This window comes from Apus apus, chromosome 1 (genome assembly GCF_020740795.1).
Source record: "Apus apus isolate bApuApu2 chromosome 1, bApuApu2.pri.cur, whole genome shotgun sequence".
In the NCBI taxonomy this organism is placed as follows: domain Eukaryota; kingdom Metazoa; phylum Chordata; class Aves; order Apodiformes; family Apodidae; genus Apus; species Apus apus.
In genome coordinates, this window is record NC_067282.1 from 194,801,760 (window position 1) to 194,820,453 (window position 18,694).

The 18,694-nt window shown below is 33.9% G+C and overlaps 1 protein-coding gene across 1 annotated transcript in view; it reads left to right on the top strand.

Moving 5' to 3' along the window:
* Positions 1-13,544, top strand: part of GNAI1 (G protein subunit alpha i1) — a 31,234-nt gene extending 17,690 nt beyond the window's left edge. Inside the window, exons 3-9 of the mRNA XM_051608229.1 lie at positions 673-715; positions 795-936; positions 4,927-5,084; positions 6,583-6,711; positions 9,060-9,189; positions 10,391-10,544; positions 11,399-13,544. Of these exons, the coding sequence (XP_051464189.1) occupies positions 673-715; positions 795-936; positions 4,927-5,084; positions 6,583-6,711; positions 9,060-9,189; positions 10,391-10,544; positions 11,399-11,589 (947 nt within the window). The 3' untranslated portion in view covers positions 11,590-13,544. The remainder of the gene's footprint in view (positions 1-672; positions 716-794; positions 937-4,926; positions 5,085-6,582; positions 6,712-9,059; positions 9,190-10,390; positions 10,545-11,398) is intronic.
* The last annotated feature ends 5,150 nt before the right edge of the window (positions 13,545-18,694 follow it).

Below are 18,694 nucleotides of genomic sequence, written 5' to 3' on the forward strand. Positions count from 1 at the left end.
AAGTAAACTACGGTTTTTGAGACAGCTTTTTGCTGCTTTTTTTGTGCTTTCCCATCTGCTGACAGACATACTAATTGTTTTGTAAGCTTTGTATTTTAACATAGCATATTTGGTTGTTGGTTGTTTTTTTTTCTCTAATTTAAGTATGGAGAATGGTATCGGCATGTCTAGCAAGCCTTGAGCAATCTGTTCCAACAAGAGTAGTTGGACTGTGTTGGTGTATTCTTGCAAGGGCCAAAAGATGGTTGTAAGGACTAGAACCATGAAGAGTTTGAGGATGTTAATTTGCAACACTGAAGACCATTAATACAGTGTGAAGAACGTATAGAGAAGGGTTTTGGTTAGGTGTTGATTAAAAAGGCAGTTAGAGGAATTGAGCTTCAGACCCATTTGACGTTGAACGACTGATCCTGTGTTTGCTTTAGAAACACCAGCAGACTATATAAAGATTATGGTCACTTCTGTAAAATCAAAAGCAGAGACTTCTTAGAGCTGAATGATTTTGTTCTTAAAATGTGTCAATTTTGAATCTTCCAGCTTGAGACATTTACATTTTGATATTACAAATTAATTTGTAATAAATATACTTTTAACTATTGAAGATTTTTACATTGATTTATGTATTTTCAAAGACTGATAAAAGTCTAATGGATTATCACACTTATTTTTCAGGAGCTGGTGAATCAGGAAAAAGCACAATTGTCAAACAAATGAAGTAAGTATGTTGAAATACTAAAATAGATAATTTTTTTTTATTTGAATAGAGAATTTTATTTTTTTTTTTCCTTCCATAGGATTATCCATGAAGCTGGTTATTCCGAAGAAGAATGTAAACAGTACAAAGCTGTTGTCTACAGTAACACCATTCAGTCCATTATTGCTATCATTAGAGCAATGGGGAGGTTGAAGATAGACTTTGGTGATACAACCAGGGCTGTGAGTATTGAAGTACATATTCAGATATACAGCTGAAATATCTATTAATTTTCAATTTTTGACCATTACTATTTCCTGAAAAAAAATTAAAAAATTCATTGGATATCCAGAAAACTTTTATGTAGGATACAAAGTTTGACTGAAAACTAAAGGCCACTGGTCTCTACATGACAGGATGACTTACAGAGCAGTCAGCACTAGGTTGATTCATGACAACTATTGGTTTAGAAAAAAAAAGTCAGATTCCATCTAAATTTGGAGAACTAAACATCTGACTCTTACTGAGTTTTTAAAAAACATGCAACTATGCAGTCATGTCTCTTTATTTGTATAGACTTGTGGGTGGTTCTGTAAGTCATTTAAATTAGACATCTTCATGTTCCTTAAAAATCACAACTTAAAAGGTAGGGATCCAGCTACTGTCTGTACTTCTCAATTAAGATTAGGCACAGTGATGCCTAAACCATTTCCAGCCTCTGAACTTAATCTTGTTTCATACTCTTTTCTAACATGGAAGACTTGATTTTACCTGAAGCAGAGACGTGGGCGTAGCCCTGCTGCTGGTATCCCATTTTTTAATGATACTGTATGGATTAAGGATTTTTCCCAAGAAAAGAGGTACCTTTTTCTAAGCTTTTCTACACCTTTCCCATTTCATTTCATCTAATGTCCTGCATACAAACTTCTGATAGGTCTATTTTCCATTCCACCTGTTGAAGCCAGTCTGCAGAATTGATTCTTTTGGGTTATTGTTCCTTGAGTCCTAACACTACACTCTTGCCTGTGGTGACCCTAATTACATCCCCGTCTGGTCAGGAAGTTAAAGGCTCTGAATCATTCTGGCAAATGCTTAGCTTAAGTGTTTTTGTTTGTCCTCTGGTTACAGGAATCCACTCTTTGCTGCAGTGCTGAAATTAATCATCAAAGTTGATAGTCTGAATAGCATTGAAACTTGGATATGTGTTGGATATGTGTTCCTTTATTTTCTTTCCATAGAAATCAATGTCAGAATATGGAATGCTCACCAATACAGTCTTTGAAGCAGGAGCTAGCCACGCTATGACTTTCTTGAAGGAAATATGGATATTTTATTTTTTTTTGCTGTTCATATACTGAAATAAGTATGTAAGGTAGAGCGATATTCTGTCATAATTGGTTTGTTTCTGTCATGTTAAGGTTTAATAGTTTGGGAGGAGGGTCATGAAAAATAAGAAATTATATGTAAATTCTTTATTCATGACAAAGTCTTGTCTTCAAGGTGTTATTAATTGCTTAAAAAGGAATTTACAAATATTAAGGAGTATATCTTCAGTGACCTTGTGAAATGTGTTATGTATGGTTGTCACAAGAAAGGCAAACATTCATGAGGTTACCTAAAGCGGGTCATAAAGTTGTATCTGAAGCCTAAATCTAATTGGCAGTTGTTAATTATTAGTTAGTTTTCATTTTGTTCTTTCATAGTAATTTTTTTAATGTACATACATAAATGCTACCTGAAACCTCTCAAATAGTAAACAGAACTAGTAAAAGTTTAATTTTCATTTGTTATTCCTCTCTGTTTATTTGTTCTCATGTTAGCTGTTGTCTTCCCTTAAGACCAGCATTTTCCAGGGTAGCAGCAGTATCTTGTTGCATGTTCAGTATATGTGCAGTGGAGTGCTCTGAAAAGTCTAACAGTTAATGCTGGAAGAGCCAGATGGTAGACTCCTGTTACTAAATACACAGTAAGAGAAAATGGAGGACAAGTAAATTTAGGAGTTAGCCAATAAAATGACTAAGGTGATTTCGAGGGACATTTTATATATTATATCAATTTGAAGTCATCTGAATTTTTTATGACTTCAGAAAAATGATGAGGCAAACTTCTGTCAGGGATAATCTTAAAATAGCTGACCATCCTTTTGCACTTAGGCATGTCTTGGTGGTCCAAATTCTTTTTTCAGAGCAGCACTGCTATGAAAAATCTGTACTAGTTTTTTGCCAATTGTAAAGTCAGAAATGGAAAAAGGAATTCAGAGCTTGTGTTATACATCAGTCTCACTTTAAAAAAATAAATACACGGTTGCTCCTCAGGTATTACAGTATAGCCTTTTTTATTCTATTTCCTTGCATTTTTTTGGCAAAAAATAAAACTCAAAATTGTAACTGATGAAAACTGTTACATTCAGACACTTTCTTAAATTTCTGAGATTAATTTCTGAGGGTTTTACTCTAAATGGGTTAAGTTTGTTTGGAAAATCATATACTTTTACTTATGTCATAAGGCTAATGGTAAAGCAGTCAGTTGAAGATTTTCCTTTTTAAAGCAATTGAATCAAGGGAGCACAGATTACACCAGCATCTTCCGTCATGGTCAATCTTCCTTTGTCCTACAGGACATTTCAGAGAAACTATGTTTTGAGAGATGTATAGTGAATGTGTTTTAAAGAATGGATCTTTAGTACTCTGGTTTTTTAGGTATTTATTAGTGCAATCCATTGAGTTTTTATTAGTTGTCCACAGTTTCTCCTGTGCGTGTACAGTAATCAGTATTCTGTTAATTTGTTTTACAGATGTTAATTTTTAGATTTGAAACTCCTCTAGCTTTCAAGAGTCTTTGAACTACATATCAGATACTTGTTCATATGTGTATCTACATGTGTATATGTACATGTGCATAGATACATAAATCTCTTCAAGTTTGACTTGAGTTGACCTGCCTGCAAGCTTTTGTTTTCAAGCTGTAAATATTCAGTATTAGTCAAACCATCTGTAAACAATTTCTCCGTTACCTGTCATAATATTTGATTATTTAAGTCTACAGTGGACGATATCTTTAGAACACTTTCAGTACTTTCTCTGCTTATCCTGAAAGTTGTTTGTGTTTTTCCCACCTTATTGTTTGAACAGCAAAGATGCTAGAACCTGTTTTTTTCTACCTTTTTGCATCTGCATCTTCACTTACTGTTTAGTGAGAATAACTTTATATGTTGCTTTTTAAAATCCTCTTCTTTCTTAAAATATTTTAAGTTCCCAGCTGATGTGCCTAAGTCTCTTTTCTCCTTTCTCCTTTCCAGTATCATCTGTTCTCTTCTAATTATTGGACAAACATTGCACACTGTGGGTAGTAGTTGCAAGCCACAAGTATGCTGATTTGTCTGGCTGACATACCTTGGCATTAGATCACATACAACTAATAACTAAGGTCAAGAGCTACCCACAGGAGAGTACTAATGAGGATCTCTTTCCTCTGCCTGGCTGTTATCTTCTTTTTCCAATGCCTTACAGATCTAACATTTCTAAGTTTCTTTCCTCAGTCAGAATTGGATGAAGGTAGCCAACTGGTCAAGTTCTGTTGGAGACTGTTGGATTGACATCCTGTACTCCAGTAGCTTCAGTCTCAAAGGCAGTCAATGTATATAGTCTTAAAATCCACCATTTGCTGTCTTAAAAATCTTGATGTTTACTTCATATTGCATTACCAAGAATATTTCATCGCTGTAGAATAATTAAGGTAACAACTGATTTGTCTTGAAAGAATTGAAGAAGGATTTTTCTATTTCCTGATGCACAATTTGGGAAGAAATGGTAATTTGTCACTTTCAAACAAAGGTGTGTTTTGAACTTTAAGTGATTAATTTGTTTTCTTCAGTCATTCAACATAGATCTGCATTTCTAGGCAGGTTCTAGGTTCTAGTAGGCATTGTAACCATTCTACTTGAGCACAAAATATGCTACTGTTTGTAAAGATTAGTTCAAATTATGTATATAAACAGATCAGAATAAATTTTATCATCTAATGAGGAATTTGGTTTACTAGTCTTGTTGAAAAATGTGGGCATTAATATCCTATGCAGACCATCAAAATCAATTGTTTTCCTTCACATTTTTTTCTATAGTTACACTCATTTACTAGGTTAAGAAACTCACTTGCTGAATATAGTTTTTAGGTGATAGTACTTCTGTTGTATTTCTCAATGTTTGTCTGTCCACTCTGTTTACATCCTAAAGGATGACGCTCGTCAATTATTTGTGTTAGCTGGAGCAGCAGAAGAAGGATTTATGACTGCAGAGCTGGCTGGAGTCATCAAGAGACTGTGGAAAGACAGTGGAGTTCAAGCTTGTTTCAACAGATCTAGAGAATACCAGCTTAACGACTCTGCTGCCTAGTAAGTGCTATATGACAAGATGTTCTTTGTCTTGTAAGTAGTAGCTAAAGAAATAAAAGGGAAGCCTCATCTTTTGTGAAATTCTTCTCCCATGTAGATGGAAAATTTAGAAGTATCCAGACAAATATATTGTCTACTTGGGTCAAAATGCTCCAACTAGACTTCAAGGTTGGAAAGAAAGAGCTGTGATATAATTCTGAATTTGAGTCATGTTCTGACCAGTGTTTTAATCATCTTGAGGATGACAAAAATTGCTTCAAGGTGCTTTAATAGCATTTTTATTACAAAAACATGTCTCAAGTACCTGTTCAGTATCTGAACACATCCAGGAAACTTGTGTCTGTATTATCAAGGGTACTGCTTTCATGCTCATTGTAGAGTTTCTCCTATGATTCAGCATTGCTGCATTTTCTTCATTTATTGACTGTCTCTGTTAGAAATGTGTTGAGAAAAGGTGACAACCAGAATGTATCTTCTATGCTAGGGTACTTCATTAGAAAAATAAAATAGTATGGGATCAAGGGTTTGAGATATAAGATGTGATGGCAGCAAGTAATGCTAAGTCAGTCAAGGAAGAGAGTCCGTCAAGGGAGAGGTAAGATGGTAAACAATGGCATAGCAGTGGTACTGGCCTTACAGGGCAATTTTTTTAAGCTTTATCATTCAGAATTAATTTATAGTGTTTGAAGTGTTTTTTTACTTAAAGTCTTTCTGTTCTTTAGAATAACTACATAAACAAACATGCAGTTGTGGTAACTGAGAAGAGTATGTTTGGAGTGTGTATATATATATGGGCATGCTGAATGAATATATATGTGATCAAGTTGTATTGAAAAAACACCAATACTTCCAGTATGATTATATGCTAGAAGTTGGCAAATTCTGGTTAGAATGAAAGAAGAACATAATGCCTTCCCTATTTACTATGGTAAGGCACAACTTAGATTTGTGTGGTTTTTAGAAACGTATGGCTTCTTGGCCTGCATTACTAGAATTTTGGTAATGAAAGTATACTACTGTTAAAAATGTGTGCAATTGGAAATTCTCAATAGAAAGTTACTTTTTACCTATTACGCATTTTCTTAAACACATTAATTTGGGCCAAAACACTGGGTTGTTCTTTTCATACCTATTATCAAATCCAGAGTACTTTGGAGCCTTGGTTACAGTTCAAAGTAACTTGTAGTTCAGTAGGTTGCAAAGATACTACTGTTTTAGTTAGTGCAGATAACGTGGAACCACATTTGTATTTTGGGATTTCAGAAGAGGAATTGTACAACTTTTCTTTCTTCTAGGATGAAATATCTTTGTGTCTATAAAGCTTATTTCAAAATAACTTGGAAAATTGAGGGAAATTCTGTGTCTTTTATATTAGAGAAAGCTATTAATAAAAGTCAAGCACAATATAATGAATGGACCTAGAACCTCTATAATTCTTTGTATTTATCTCGTTACTATTTTATGAATAACTGAAAGCAGTATTTATTTTTACCTTCAGTTATTTGAATGACTTGGACAGAATAGCACAAACCAGCTATATTCCAACCCAACAGGATGTTCTCAGAACTAGAGTGAAAACTACAGGAATAGTGGAAACTCACTTTACTTTCAAAGATCTTCATTTTAAGTATGTATATAATTCTGCATCTTCATCTGTCGGTTACAGTTTCTGTAAAGATCTAGAAAATGGTCTTTGAAGTATTTAATTTAACACATTTGTCTAACTACAACTTTGACTTACTCTCCCCTCCCCTTTTTTCTGAGAGGAAAAAAAAATTCCTCATGCTTGGCTCAATTTTTTAAAGAAATGTGGTAGTCACTGGAACTCCTGTGATAAGTCAAAATCAATATGCTGATATTAAGTAATAAATGCTTTGGTTTTATTGGAAGCTTTTTGTAAAGATGTTTAAATGTAAACTACATCTCAAAATAATGCCATTTTCTGCCATGTTGAATAGCTGTTCTATCAGATTCTTGCCTTTAAATTCATTTTGAGAGAAGGAGGCTTATAAATGTTTGCTGGTGTTGAATGAAAGAGTAAATCCATTTTTCTGAAGAACTGAATTCAAATATATATTGTACTTTAAGGTAGTACTTTAGTGATAAGAGGGTGTTACTTTTGTTTCCTGTAGATTTACAACATTTACAAAATAATGTTAATACTCTGAACATTTTATGTTCAAAGACACTCATGATGAAAGCCTAGGGTAGTATAAATGTACTATTCTACCTCTTACTGATCAGGAAGAATGAGAAAAGTCAGTAAAACATTGTACCTGCATTTACATTGTGCAGAGATTAGTCTCAGCAAATATTTGGTTAGTATCTTCATGGAATATTTTTTTTAAAATGTAAATGCACAGCAAGAAATTTAACTGGATGCTTCAGGACCTTCCCTACCATGAAATACTTTTTGTTACCTTGTTTTAGAGTTTAATTATTCAAAAATCATATTTATCCGTAAAATAATAGCTGGCAAATGGGAATCAATCTCCTGCAAACCTAAGGAGGGTAGTCTTAGCCAAGCCTCAAGAGAAGTCTTCAGTGTTCTGAGGAGCTATTTTCTCACTTGTTTTCTAATGTTTCTTGCTCAATTCCCTATTGTAGATGGGTTTAAATTCTTCTACAATCTCCATGAGTTGGTATGCAGGTAGCTACTTCCAGTCTGTGGTAGGATATTAACTAACACACTGAGAGAAGTAGTATGTGACAAATTTGCATTGTTTTGGAGCTGCAAGTCATCACAAGTATTTGAAACAACAGACTTCTTTTTTGGTGATAGGAAAGACGTGGGAAAAGTCTGTGTTCTTACTCTTTGAGAATATACTATAATGACTGTGTCACTTAATTTCAGGATACCTGTTAATCTGCTTTTTTTCTGGTTGCTATTGTCTGTGTTGGGTCCTTTCCTACCCAGCCTGTGAGTCACAGTTCATTATTCGTTATATCAGGATGCTGTTAGTCTGGCTTGCAAAATGTTTGAAATTCCTAGTGATGTCTAATGCAATTTGTGTCTTTCAGAGTGACTGTAGCCCATAATAGTTAGTAAATGGCCATTTAAAGCATTTAGATATCAAAGAACAGCAAATCCATTCAGATTGTGCCAATTTGCTGATTCTTTGCTGGAATGTGGTCTTTTCCTATTGCTCTATTTCTGCTAAGGTAAAAATTGAAAAGAAGCAAGACTCATCTTTATAGCTTAGCTTCCCCAATTAATTTTCAAAAAGTATGTTTATTACCAGGAAACTTATTATTCTTATTATGATCATTCATGTTATTTTGTCTTAAGTTTGAAAATCGTTTTAGTGCCTCTTTAAAAAAAATACCACATTTAAACATGGACAGTTGAAAAATAGATAAAGTTGTAATTTGGTTTAGGAGAGAGAGAAGCTGAAACTCAGCAGGATTCAGAGATCCCAGATTAAATTTGAAAAACTGAAAATTCCATTTTATATATTTATATTCAGAATACTTAAACAGCAGTAATTAAGTCAGTGTTATTTGTACCCAGGTTCCTTAATATTGCATTATTTCCAAGTATGAAAACAGACACCATTTCACTCTTAAAGAATCTTACATTGTTGATCAAGACTCTTTATTATTTGAGACTTTTTATTAATTTGGGGTAACGGTTGAGTAATATTTTCATCTAGTTTACATTTAGCAAAGCTAAGTGTATTATTAATTTTTATTGATTACTTTTAACTTCTTAATGGGAAATAGTGTTCTAAATAATCAATTTTGTTTAACTTTCTTCTCATATTTTGCAAAATGCTGTGTAGGAAGACTTTTAAGGCTTTATTAAAATTGTCTTTTTTAAAAACCGAGATATTAAATAGTAATAAATGTTGCTGTTTTTTCTGCCTTTTTAAACATTTTGTAATCAGACTTAGCTGATTTCAGATTTTATTGGTTAACATTCAAAAATCTAGAAATCCCAGAGTTCATCCCCTCCTTTGCACTTTTGTTTTGCAGAATGTTTGATGTTGGAGGCCAAAGATCAGAGCGGAAGAAGTGGATTCATTGTTTTGAGGGTGTTACAGCAATTATTTTTTGTGTGGCATTAAGTGATTATGACTTGGTCTTGGCTGAAGATGAGGAAATGGCAAGTACCTTAGTTGAAGAGGAGAACAGTGGTTGGAAAGAAACTTAAGTTTGAAAGGAAAACTATATTGACATCTTTTAGAGTATTACTGCTTTATAAGATGACCGGGATTTGGGTGTAAGGTCTCAGAGAAATGCTTTCAGGTTTCAAGTATTTTCTTATATTCTAAGAAGGAATATTATGAGACAAGTGTTCTTTTCAGCTACACTCTTTAATGTTTTAAAGGATGCCTCAATTAATGAGGATAGATTATCAGCAATACACATTTTATTCTCTTTATGGATGCTAGAAGTATGTAAGAAATTGCTTGACTTGTCTATCTCTGCTTTATTGTTTGTTTTCTTTTCCTTTCCTTTTTCAATATTCAAGTTTTGCTTATTTCTAAATTTATAGCTCTGATCTCCTTCCTTCATTGCAGAAATTTTTCTCTTCCTTCTCCCTTCCAACCCCTTCCGCTTTCTCTTCTTTCAAAGTGTGATTCATCCTATATTAGTATGCACAGAGTTCATGCTTTTTACTATTTCAGTGGTCTAAAGGAATGCTTATCTACTGTGTGTGAACCATTAACAAATTTCTGTGCTCTTCCTCATGTTCTGCAACTTCTTATAAAATATAGTTTGGGGAGGAAAGAAACACTAAAAAAAACCTTTCAAATCAATTGTAGTCACAGAAGGTCATAGCTAGTATCCTGCTACTTAAATGTCTGGAGATTGGCCAAAGTATTTACATGTTGGATAATTTATCTACAAAGTTAAAAATTAGGGTAAGAGGAAAAAAATGTGCTCACTTCATTCTCTACTTCTATACATTTTTTTTCTTATGCAAGAGTCTCAGCTAGATGAAAAATTTTAGTTTTCAATTTCCAGAAAATCTAATTAGACAAATTCAGGTAACTGCAACTCCTGTAAAATATCTGTTCTGCAAAATGTCAAAACACAACAAAAAAATATAAAATATTAAACACCTTAAATCTTGAAATGAGAAAAAAAAATAGTAGTTGCTTAAAGCCTACCTGTGAAATGTGTTCTTAGTAGTGGTCTTGGCCTCTCTGTATTTCTATGTGGCAAAATGTGGTTCTGTATGCTAGAAACTTAGCTTCATAGCTTACCTGGTTCATTTGCAATTAATCAACAGTGTGTATCCTGTTTTTCCTACTGAAGCCTGATGAAATACAACAAGGTGGTTTTTTTTCCAATTACAGAATCGAATGCATGAAAGCATGAAATTGTTTGACAGTATCTGCAACAATAAATGGTTCACAGACACTTCTATTATTCTCTTCCTGAACAAGAAAGATCTTTTTGAAGAAAAAGTTAAAAGGAGTCCTCTCACTATTTGCTACCCTGAATATGCAGGTATTGGAGGGGGGCACAGATGTTGGGTAATTTTTTATTAAATTATCTCATTTTTGTGGCACAAATAGGAGGAGTTCAATAACTCTAGGTATCTAAAACATTTAAATTAAATAAAGATGGGAGTTTGTTTTTATGGTTCACATATAAAATAGCACTAAGTCAGATTCATCTTTTAACCAGGTGAAATAATGGTGGCCCACTAATAGCATTTATGTGTTATTGCTTCAACTCCTTTCAGCCTACTTTTTTTAGCCCTTTTTTCTCATGTACTCGTATTTTTGTACTTAGATGTAATTTTTTTCACTGGTAGGAATCCGTGAGGATACTGGAGAGTTTATGGGAATGGAGTGTGTATATACATGTTAGAAGTAGGTGGTTTATTTGGGAAATATGTAACGAAAGAGGATTATTTCATTTAACGAGTCGTAGCCTTTTTATGTATCTTTTTCATTGTAACTTTGGACTATTCTATTGTACAGAAAATAGCATGTTAGAGGTAAAAAGCTTATGAGAAATATGTAGTCAAATGTTAATTGAGTTTGGGAAAAACCCAAACATTTTAAAAACATAAATATTCAAAGTAGGTAACTTGAGTCATTCCTTGCTTGTTCTGTCTGCCACTTTAGTAAATAAAGACTCTTCCTGCAGCTGGAATTGAGTCTTTAGTTTTGATTCTTAAAAATGTGTCCAAAAGGTATACTTCAAGGATTATTTATGGTGTCTTAAAGCAATGACTGTGGAATTATTCTTCAGGTTTAGGCTAACTATTTCCAAGGAACCACTTCCTTCAAAGAAACATTTCAAGTTCTTTCTCAGTTTTGAAACCTGCTTACTGAGCAATTTTCTCCTTCTAGGATCAAACACTTATGAAGAAGCAGCTGCTTATATTCAATGTCAGTTTGAAGATCTGAACAAGAGAAAAGACACAAAGGAAATCTACACTCACTTCACGTGTGCCACAGACACAAAAAATGTGCAGTTTGTTTTTGATGCTGTAACTGATGTCATTATTAAAAATAACCTTAAAGACTGTGGCCTATTCTGAGAACAGACAAAAGGTTGTTAAGTGGTAAATTACAAACAGGACTTAGGCAGTTGGAATATGCCCAGTTGGAATATGCCCATGCTGTGTAAAACGTGCGTAGATAGACTTAATTCTCTTCTATTTCTAGGTTTGGAGAACGACTTTGCACAATTCTAATCTGATTCTTTTCAAGGTGAAGGAAGTACAAACCACATTGTGCTGAATGATAGATCAGTACTGTACTTGCCTGTTTTAACAGCTTTATTTATGTTTGTCTTGTAAATTTAAGTAATTAGGTAACACTGAGATGTCAGTTGATTGTATGTAAACTTAAAATTGTAGTAATGTATTTGTATAAACGTTGAATGGAATATTTTAGTAACTTGATGTCCTCTAATATTTCCATGTTTTATGAAGATACTCTTAGAGGAGACAGACACTTTTTGCCTTTGGATTATTTAAACATCTTGTAAAATTAAATTTTGTTTTCATCTTAAGGATGCATGCTGCCTTATTCTTTACTTTTGTTGGTAATACTGTATATGGTGTTAGTTTTTTGATATTTAAACAGCCTCATATACCTGCTCAGACCTAAAGAAACAAAACCAATAACACTTGTTTTTTGCCTTAAGTTTTGAAAAAAAAAAAACTTTTTATAAATGTAAGAGAAATGCAAAGATTTTTTTAAAATTTAAATGAAATCCACAGTTATGAATTCTGGGCTTGCAGTCTTTCCAGTGCAAGTGTGGCAACATAAAAACTGAATTTTAAGGTTCAACTACCATTGAAGCTGGTAGAAATGCAAGAAGGAAGTTGTTAAAACCATTCATAAAAGTGAAGTTTGAAACTGTGGTCTTTACTTGGCAGAGTGAATGGCAAAGTTACCTTTGGGGGTTTTTTATAGGCCATTCAGAAAGGCTGGACTTCAGAGTAATATTTTTTTTTCTGCTTACTTAAGAACTGAAATCATCTTCTCCTGAAACCTTTTGCTATTTTCTGGTAATAAAACTAGTTTGATAATTTAATAACTATAGAAATATCAAGTTCTCCCACAAGACATAGCACAGTGGCTTCACAGATTAAAGCAATTTCCTGTTGCATATAAAAAGAATCTGACATATTTTGGATAGGGTGTTTTAGTGACTCGCAAGTACTGATTCTTTAACTTCCTCTTTAATTATAATTTAAGTCTCGCAGTTTCTTTAAATAATAAGTTGAAGAATAATATTATTTTCTTCTGGTTATACTTTCATTACATGATTTGCTACCTTAGGTACATATCATCCATTGCCTTATGGGTAGTGCCAAAACTGATTTTTTTTATACAGACTTTAATAAGAAGAAGCTTCTATTTGTAGGTAAGTTCATGGATGGTTGTCTGTCATCTAGAAAATACAAACATACCAGACTTGGAAATACAATTTTCTATAATTGTTAAAATATTTCAGGCAGCTACAGTACACCATAAGTTCTTTGAGAAGTAAATAAGTCTTTGATCCTGTTGCTATTTTTCTGTATTATCTTAGCATTTATGTTCTTAGAAATATTAAACCACAATATATGTCATTGTTCTGTTATTTAATTTTTGATTGTGTATGTGTTTAATTTAGTACTTGGATAGCTTGAGTAGAACTTACCTGCCCGTCTCATTTTTTAATACTTCCTTTGTTAGGTACAGATTTGCTAAATGCATTTCAAATGAAAGATTAGAAAGGAGATAACTTATTACTGGAGGTTGTTAAATATGTTCATATATTATGAGTTCTTTCAGCATTTATGGTAAGCAATCTGTATATCCTGGACTGCTTTTAATTGTGCTTTATGGTTCTGGATACATAACTGATTTTGAAACTCATTGAACTACTTTGTGGAAAATGTATTTTCACCTGCATTCAAGTTGTTTTTTGTACTTAATGTAAAACAGAAATTGGGATTAATCAGATTACATAAATAAATCTAAATTTTGTGCCTTGCTTGAAAGAAATGTTTTTCGTTACATGTGCTGATGGAAATCTTTTTGCTTCCATCCAGTGGAGATAACTGGGTAGTAAGAATGAGAAGATAGAAAGTCAAGAGTAAATTCAAAAACCTTATGCAAGAAGCAATAAAATGAAGATTAGCATAAAGTGATAATTATTGATTAATTCTTAAATATTTTTCCTTTACTATTGTTTCTAATGCCTTTAATGGAAGAACTTTGGAAATGTTACAACTGGTGTTTCCTGAATTACTTACATCTTAACTTAGAAGAAAATTGTGAAATACTTTTCCTTGCTAGTCCAAGCTGATAAACTTGTCTTTTCTGACTTGGTGAGTGGACAGCAGGTATGTTTCCTTATAGATGCTTTGTACTGGTTGATCAATTTTTGTCTTGAGATAAAAGCTGTCAGCCTGGGCCATTGCTCTAGGACAAGCTACCAGATGATTTACATGCAGTAGTGGGAGCCACACACATAGTATTCACTGCATTTGTAATAAAGTTCTTCTCAATGTCTGTTCTGTCAGGAGGCTACTTCTCAGTCTGAGAGCACTGCAGCAAATGGAGAAAATCCTGCAGGTCTGCTACTGCAAAGGGCAGTCTTGTCCCTCAGCAGTCTGACTATCCACGCTCTTCCGCTTCTGTGTTACTCACATTTCTTCGTGCAGAGTATCCAGGCAAACTGCTTTTTCTAGCCTAGCACAAGGAAGCTCCCTCTACTATCTTACCTATTCTTCCAGATTATTTTAAATACTCTAAGTTAGGTGTATGTAGGGAATTTTAACCTTACAGAGACTTCTCCAGCCCCTGTGGTCTTGTGATTGTATTGTCTGTCACTGAAGTCTCTCAGCACAATATAACCATCATTGAACGTGTAGTTACTTTTAAGTGGCTTAACTGTGTGTAAGTGTGGTTTGGAACATTTTATGTTTGTCTTCATGATACTTATCTGTTGGATTTGGAGGAAGCTTGATGTTAAATATAGTAACTTCTTAGTAACTAAAATAGGGTACCAGATCATAACATGGGGACAGTGTAGCATTTACTGAATTGCAGTTTCTGTTTCCATGTATGCAATTAGCAGCTTCATTATTTAAATTCTACATAAAACCTTGGGGAGCAAAAGAGATCAGTCTGCAGCATTCTGAACAGCATGATGGCTCGAATGTGTTTAGAACTGGGAAAAATGAAAAGTTAAGTTTCTGTTTTAAATCAAGCAAAAGGAAACCCTACCAAGATACTGCCTATTCTATTGTGTGGTTGTGTCTTGAAGTTGTTTATTTCCTATTAACATAACTAATATCCTGTGAGTCACAAAGTAATGCTAGGGTTGTAAGCATCAAATCCTTGACTACTTCATTTTGAAAAAAAGTGTAAAAGTTGCAACAAAATGCTAAAAACAGCTTATCCTCGACTAATTCATAACTTGTGAGAGAATGTACTCACAGACTGTGGAATGTGTATGTAAAAATGGTTGTATTATGCATGCATTTATCAAGCTTTTTATCCACAGCATATTTTGGAACTGTGTTTTTCAAGTTGGTTACGTTTCCAGACAAGGTATTTCTGGTTGGTTTGCTCTGCTCTGCACATGGTTTCTTTTTTGTGGTAGTGGGAAGGCTTTATGATTGATCTCTGCTGTGTCAGGTAATAGAGTTATCAAGCAGTTTTATTTTAGTAATAATTTGCTTGGACTAAAGCATCATTCAGGTTATTGTGCAGTCAATGGGCTGAGAACCATATGAGACAATGTAATTCTATGCCATACTCCCTTCTGGATTTTAGGAAGGGAAAGAACTGAGCTCATGCTGTAGTGCAATGCCTCAATTCTGAAAGGAATTTCAGAGTAGCTTTTACAGAAGAAGGATGTATGTATGCAAGGATGTACTGGTTGGAATGTGTTATCTGAAATTTGGTTCTTGTTTTTTAAGTGTAATGGAGCAAAAGATGTTTAAGACCAAATCTGTTGTCAGCAGAAGTCACTGCAGCTTCCCAGAACTAGTTGTTCTAATTTCTTAATTCTCCCTCTTTTTCTGTCTTTCCACTAATACAGAAGCTTGGGAGAAGGTGGTGTCACTGTGCTTTCCCAGTCACAGGTTGTGCTATTGTGTAGACATCTAAGGAATGCATACCTTAAGTACTACAGAAGGTGCTCATCTTTAATCTCTTTTGCAGATAAGGAAGACATCTCTGTATGTAATGTAAGATGTTTAATTATTATGGTAATGTAACAATATGCACGCTGATTCAAGAATAAATAACTGTAAAACTGCATCTGTTTATATTGAAAAGCTTGAGGAAAAGTCTGGGAAAGTAGGAACTTGAGCAGGTGAAGATTTTCAGTTACGTAGCTTGTAGTTTTCAGAGCGATAATAGTTTGACCAGAAGTCTTTGCAGTATGACCCATAGCACATCTCAGTTATCTCTTACAAATAAGTGTCCTCATTTCTGCAAAATCCAAATGCACTTTTGAGACCACAGTACAAATAGCTGAGTGGAAGAGACATTTAAAATAGATACAAAGATACTTGCAGAAGAGCTTGGCTATTTGTCAAACGAAAGTAACAGCTATCTAACTAAAATACACAAATAATCCATCAATTTTGCACACAAGCTCAATGGTGTAACATTTTACTTCAGGAACCATAATGTCTGACTGAAAAAATACACTGGTGTATAGTCACAAATATTTTACTTTTTTGTTCCTGTATAATGATTCTCTTACAATGTGATATAAAACTCCACAGAATCTATTCTAAAAATCCTGTGAAACTAAGTCATCCTTTTACATAGTTTTGATTGAAAAAGGCTAGTACTTGTCCTGTATGCCAGGATTTTTTTGGCCAATAAAACAAAGATGCAGCTATTGCTGTTTTGATTTGATGAATCACAAACTTAAAATACTTTGTCTAACTTTGATTGAGAGCTTTGTTATTAAAAGAAAGATCATTTTCCACTGAGAATAGTGTTAATTTTCACTTGGTGTAAATTGCCCAAGCTTATATCTTTTTTAATATGAGTTATTGGTAGCTTTATTAAAATATACAAAACCCAGAAGTTATCATCTGCATGATTTTGAATATAAAACTAAACACCAACAACCAGAAAAAGCATATCCAAATTATATTTGGTGGTTTTCGTGTAGCAAACATTTGAACATGTGTTCTTGGTCTGTGTATTATGTCTTAAGACAGCAAGGATAAGTTAATCTTTGTAATATTTTTAATCTTTAACAAAAATATGGTTTTAATCCTTCGTACTTCTAGAAATGTTATTGTAAAAAAAAGTCTAATTAGATTCTGCACATGGAGACTTGAGTACGTTTAAAAAATTCTGAAGTTGTTACTTAGTGATTCTGCCAATATTTTTCATAGCCAAGTTACTTTGGTTGTCTTAAATGTTGTTTGCCATGTTTTACTACTTATAACTTATTTCTTTATAAAATTACCAGTCTTTGGCATTCTGACTCTATTCAAGGGATGGAAGAAAGCCAGAAATTATAGCATCTACTGAGACAAAAAGCTTTTTCAAGATGTTTGTAGTCAGTCAAGCATTTGAGACTGATGTTCCGGGACAGCTTTAACGAGAATACTCCGTAATGAACTTCACAGCTGTGTCCAATATTTGAAGAAAGCAACACTGGGAGAGTCATGTGTTATAAAGTTGGTTTTTGTATGTTTTTATTGTCTGGATCTCCAATTATGAGAAGATAGTGAGGTATGTGCAGTTGTTCAGCTGTTCACCCCTTTCCCAGGTAAGGCTGTTAGATGTCTGCATATTAAAAGCCCAGGCAGCCAGATCTTACAAATACTGAGGAAGAGGGTTGGGCCCCTTTCTATGCTGTAATCTAACGTTCACAGTGTTTCTAAAAATCTGAAAAGATCCCAAGGCTCGTAAATGAATTTTATGGTGTTTTTAATATTAAAATGCAGAGATAGGGACAATTTATTTCATTTTTTCCTTAGCAAATCTGTAAAAGGAAGATTAATGGAGCACTTAAAGTGCTCTGTGTGAGCCTTGCTGAGACCAGTACTGAATAGAATGCTCCCATAGGCTGAAAGAGGCAGAGTGAAGAATTTGTGTCTTCTATGGCATTACAGCAAAGAAATGGTAGTACTACCTGGTAGTTCTAATGTTTTAATCCAGTACATTGACAGTTGACTTCCTTGACAAAGAGGAAAGAAATAATACAACAGTATCAATGTTGTAGGACCCCAAACTTCAGAGCACAAGTGTTACAGTCTTTTGAAACTAAACTGTGATGACTGCTCTAAAAGGGTTGTTTACATGAATTGGCTTTCAGTGGAAGCTTAAAAAGGAGTTACCTGTTTCATCACTCTCAATAAGACTTCGGAAAGCAATCAACAGTTCTAGAAATGGGGTAATTTGGCTCACTTGAATGTTCATAATCTCAAGTAAGTTGAACAGGTTTGTCAGGTGTTTGCCTATCAGTTGGCATGTGGTGATAATTGTGTTTTAGACTTTGATGTATGCAATGTGGTTTGGTTTATTTAAAACAATGTAACTTATGCATCTAATAGGTAAGAAAGACATGATGGCTAAAGAAATAATTTGCAAAATTTTCATTATGCATATTGGGTAACTAAGGCTTACATTCTTCCAATAACACTTACGGACCTTATTGCATCATGTCAGCATTTTGGAAGCTTGTTTGTGAAGTACATCTGTGCCAGGTTTTTGGATACACCGCTTCTCATTGTCATACTACATACAGAACGGAGGGAATGGTGATACAGTATTTTCTGTAATCTAGTGTCAAGGCTAATCAGCTGGCAAATGGGATGTTGAGGTTCAAATTCAGTCTGATTTTTGAAATTAATTTGGCCTGCTCAAGTCTGAGAAGAGTGCCCTGATAAGTGGGCTAGTAAATACGCTGAAGTGGTTATTTTTACCTTGTCTTGTTAAACTGATTTCTCTTCAGATAAAATCGACTTCTCATTTCCGGAAGGGTGAGAATCTGTATGTATCAATTACCATTCCTAGCAATTCATTCTTTTGCAACAAATGTGTGTATCTGTATGAAGTAAAATAAATTTAACAGAAGGTCTCAGAGTTTGACCTTTACTTAGATCCTTGCTCTGAACCAAAGCAGGAGCTGAACTCATTTGCATGTATCCTGAAGGTGTG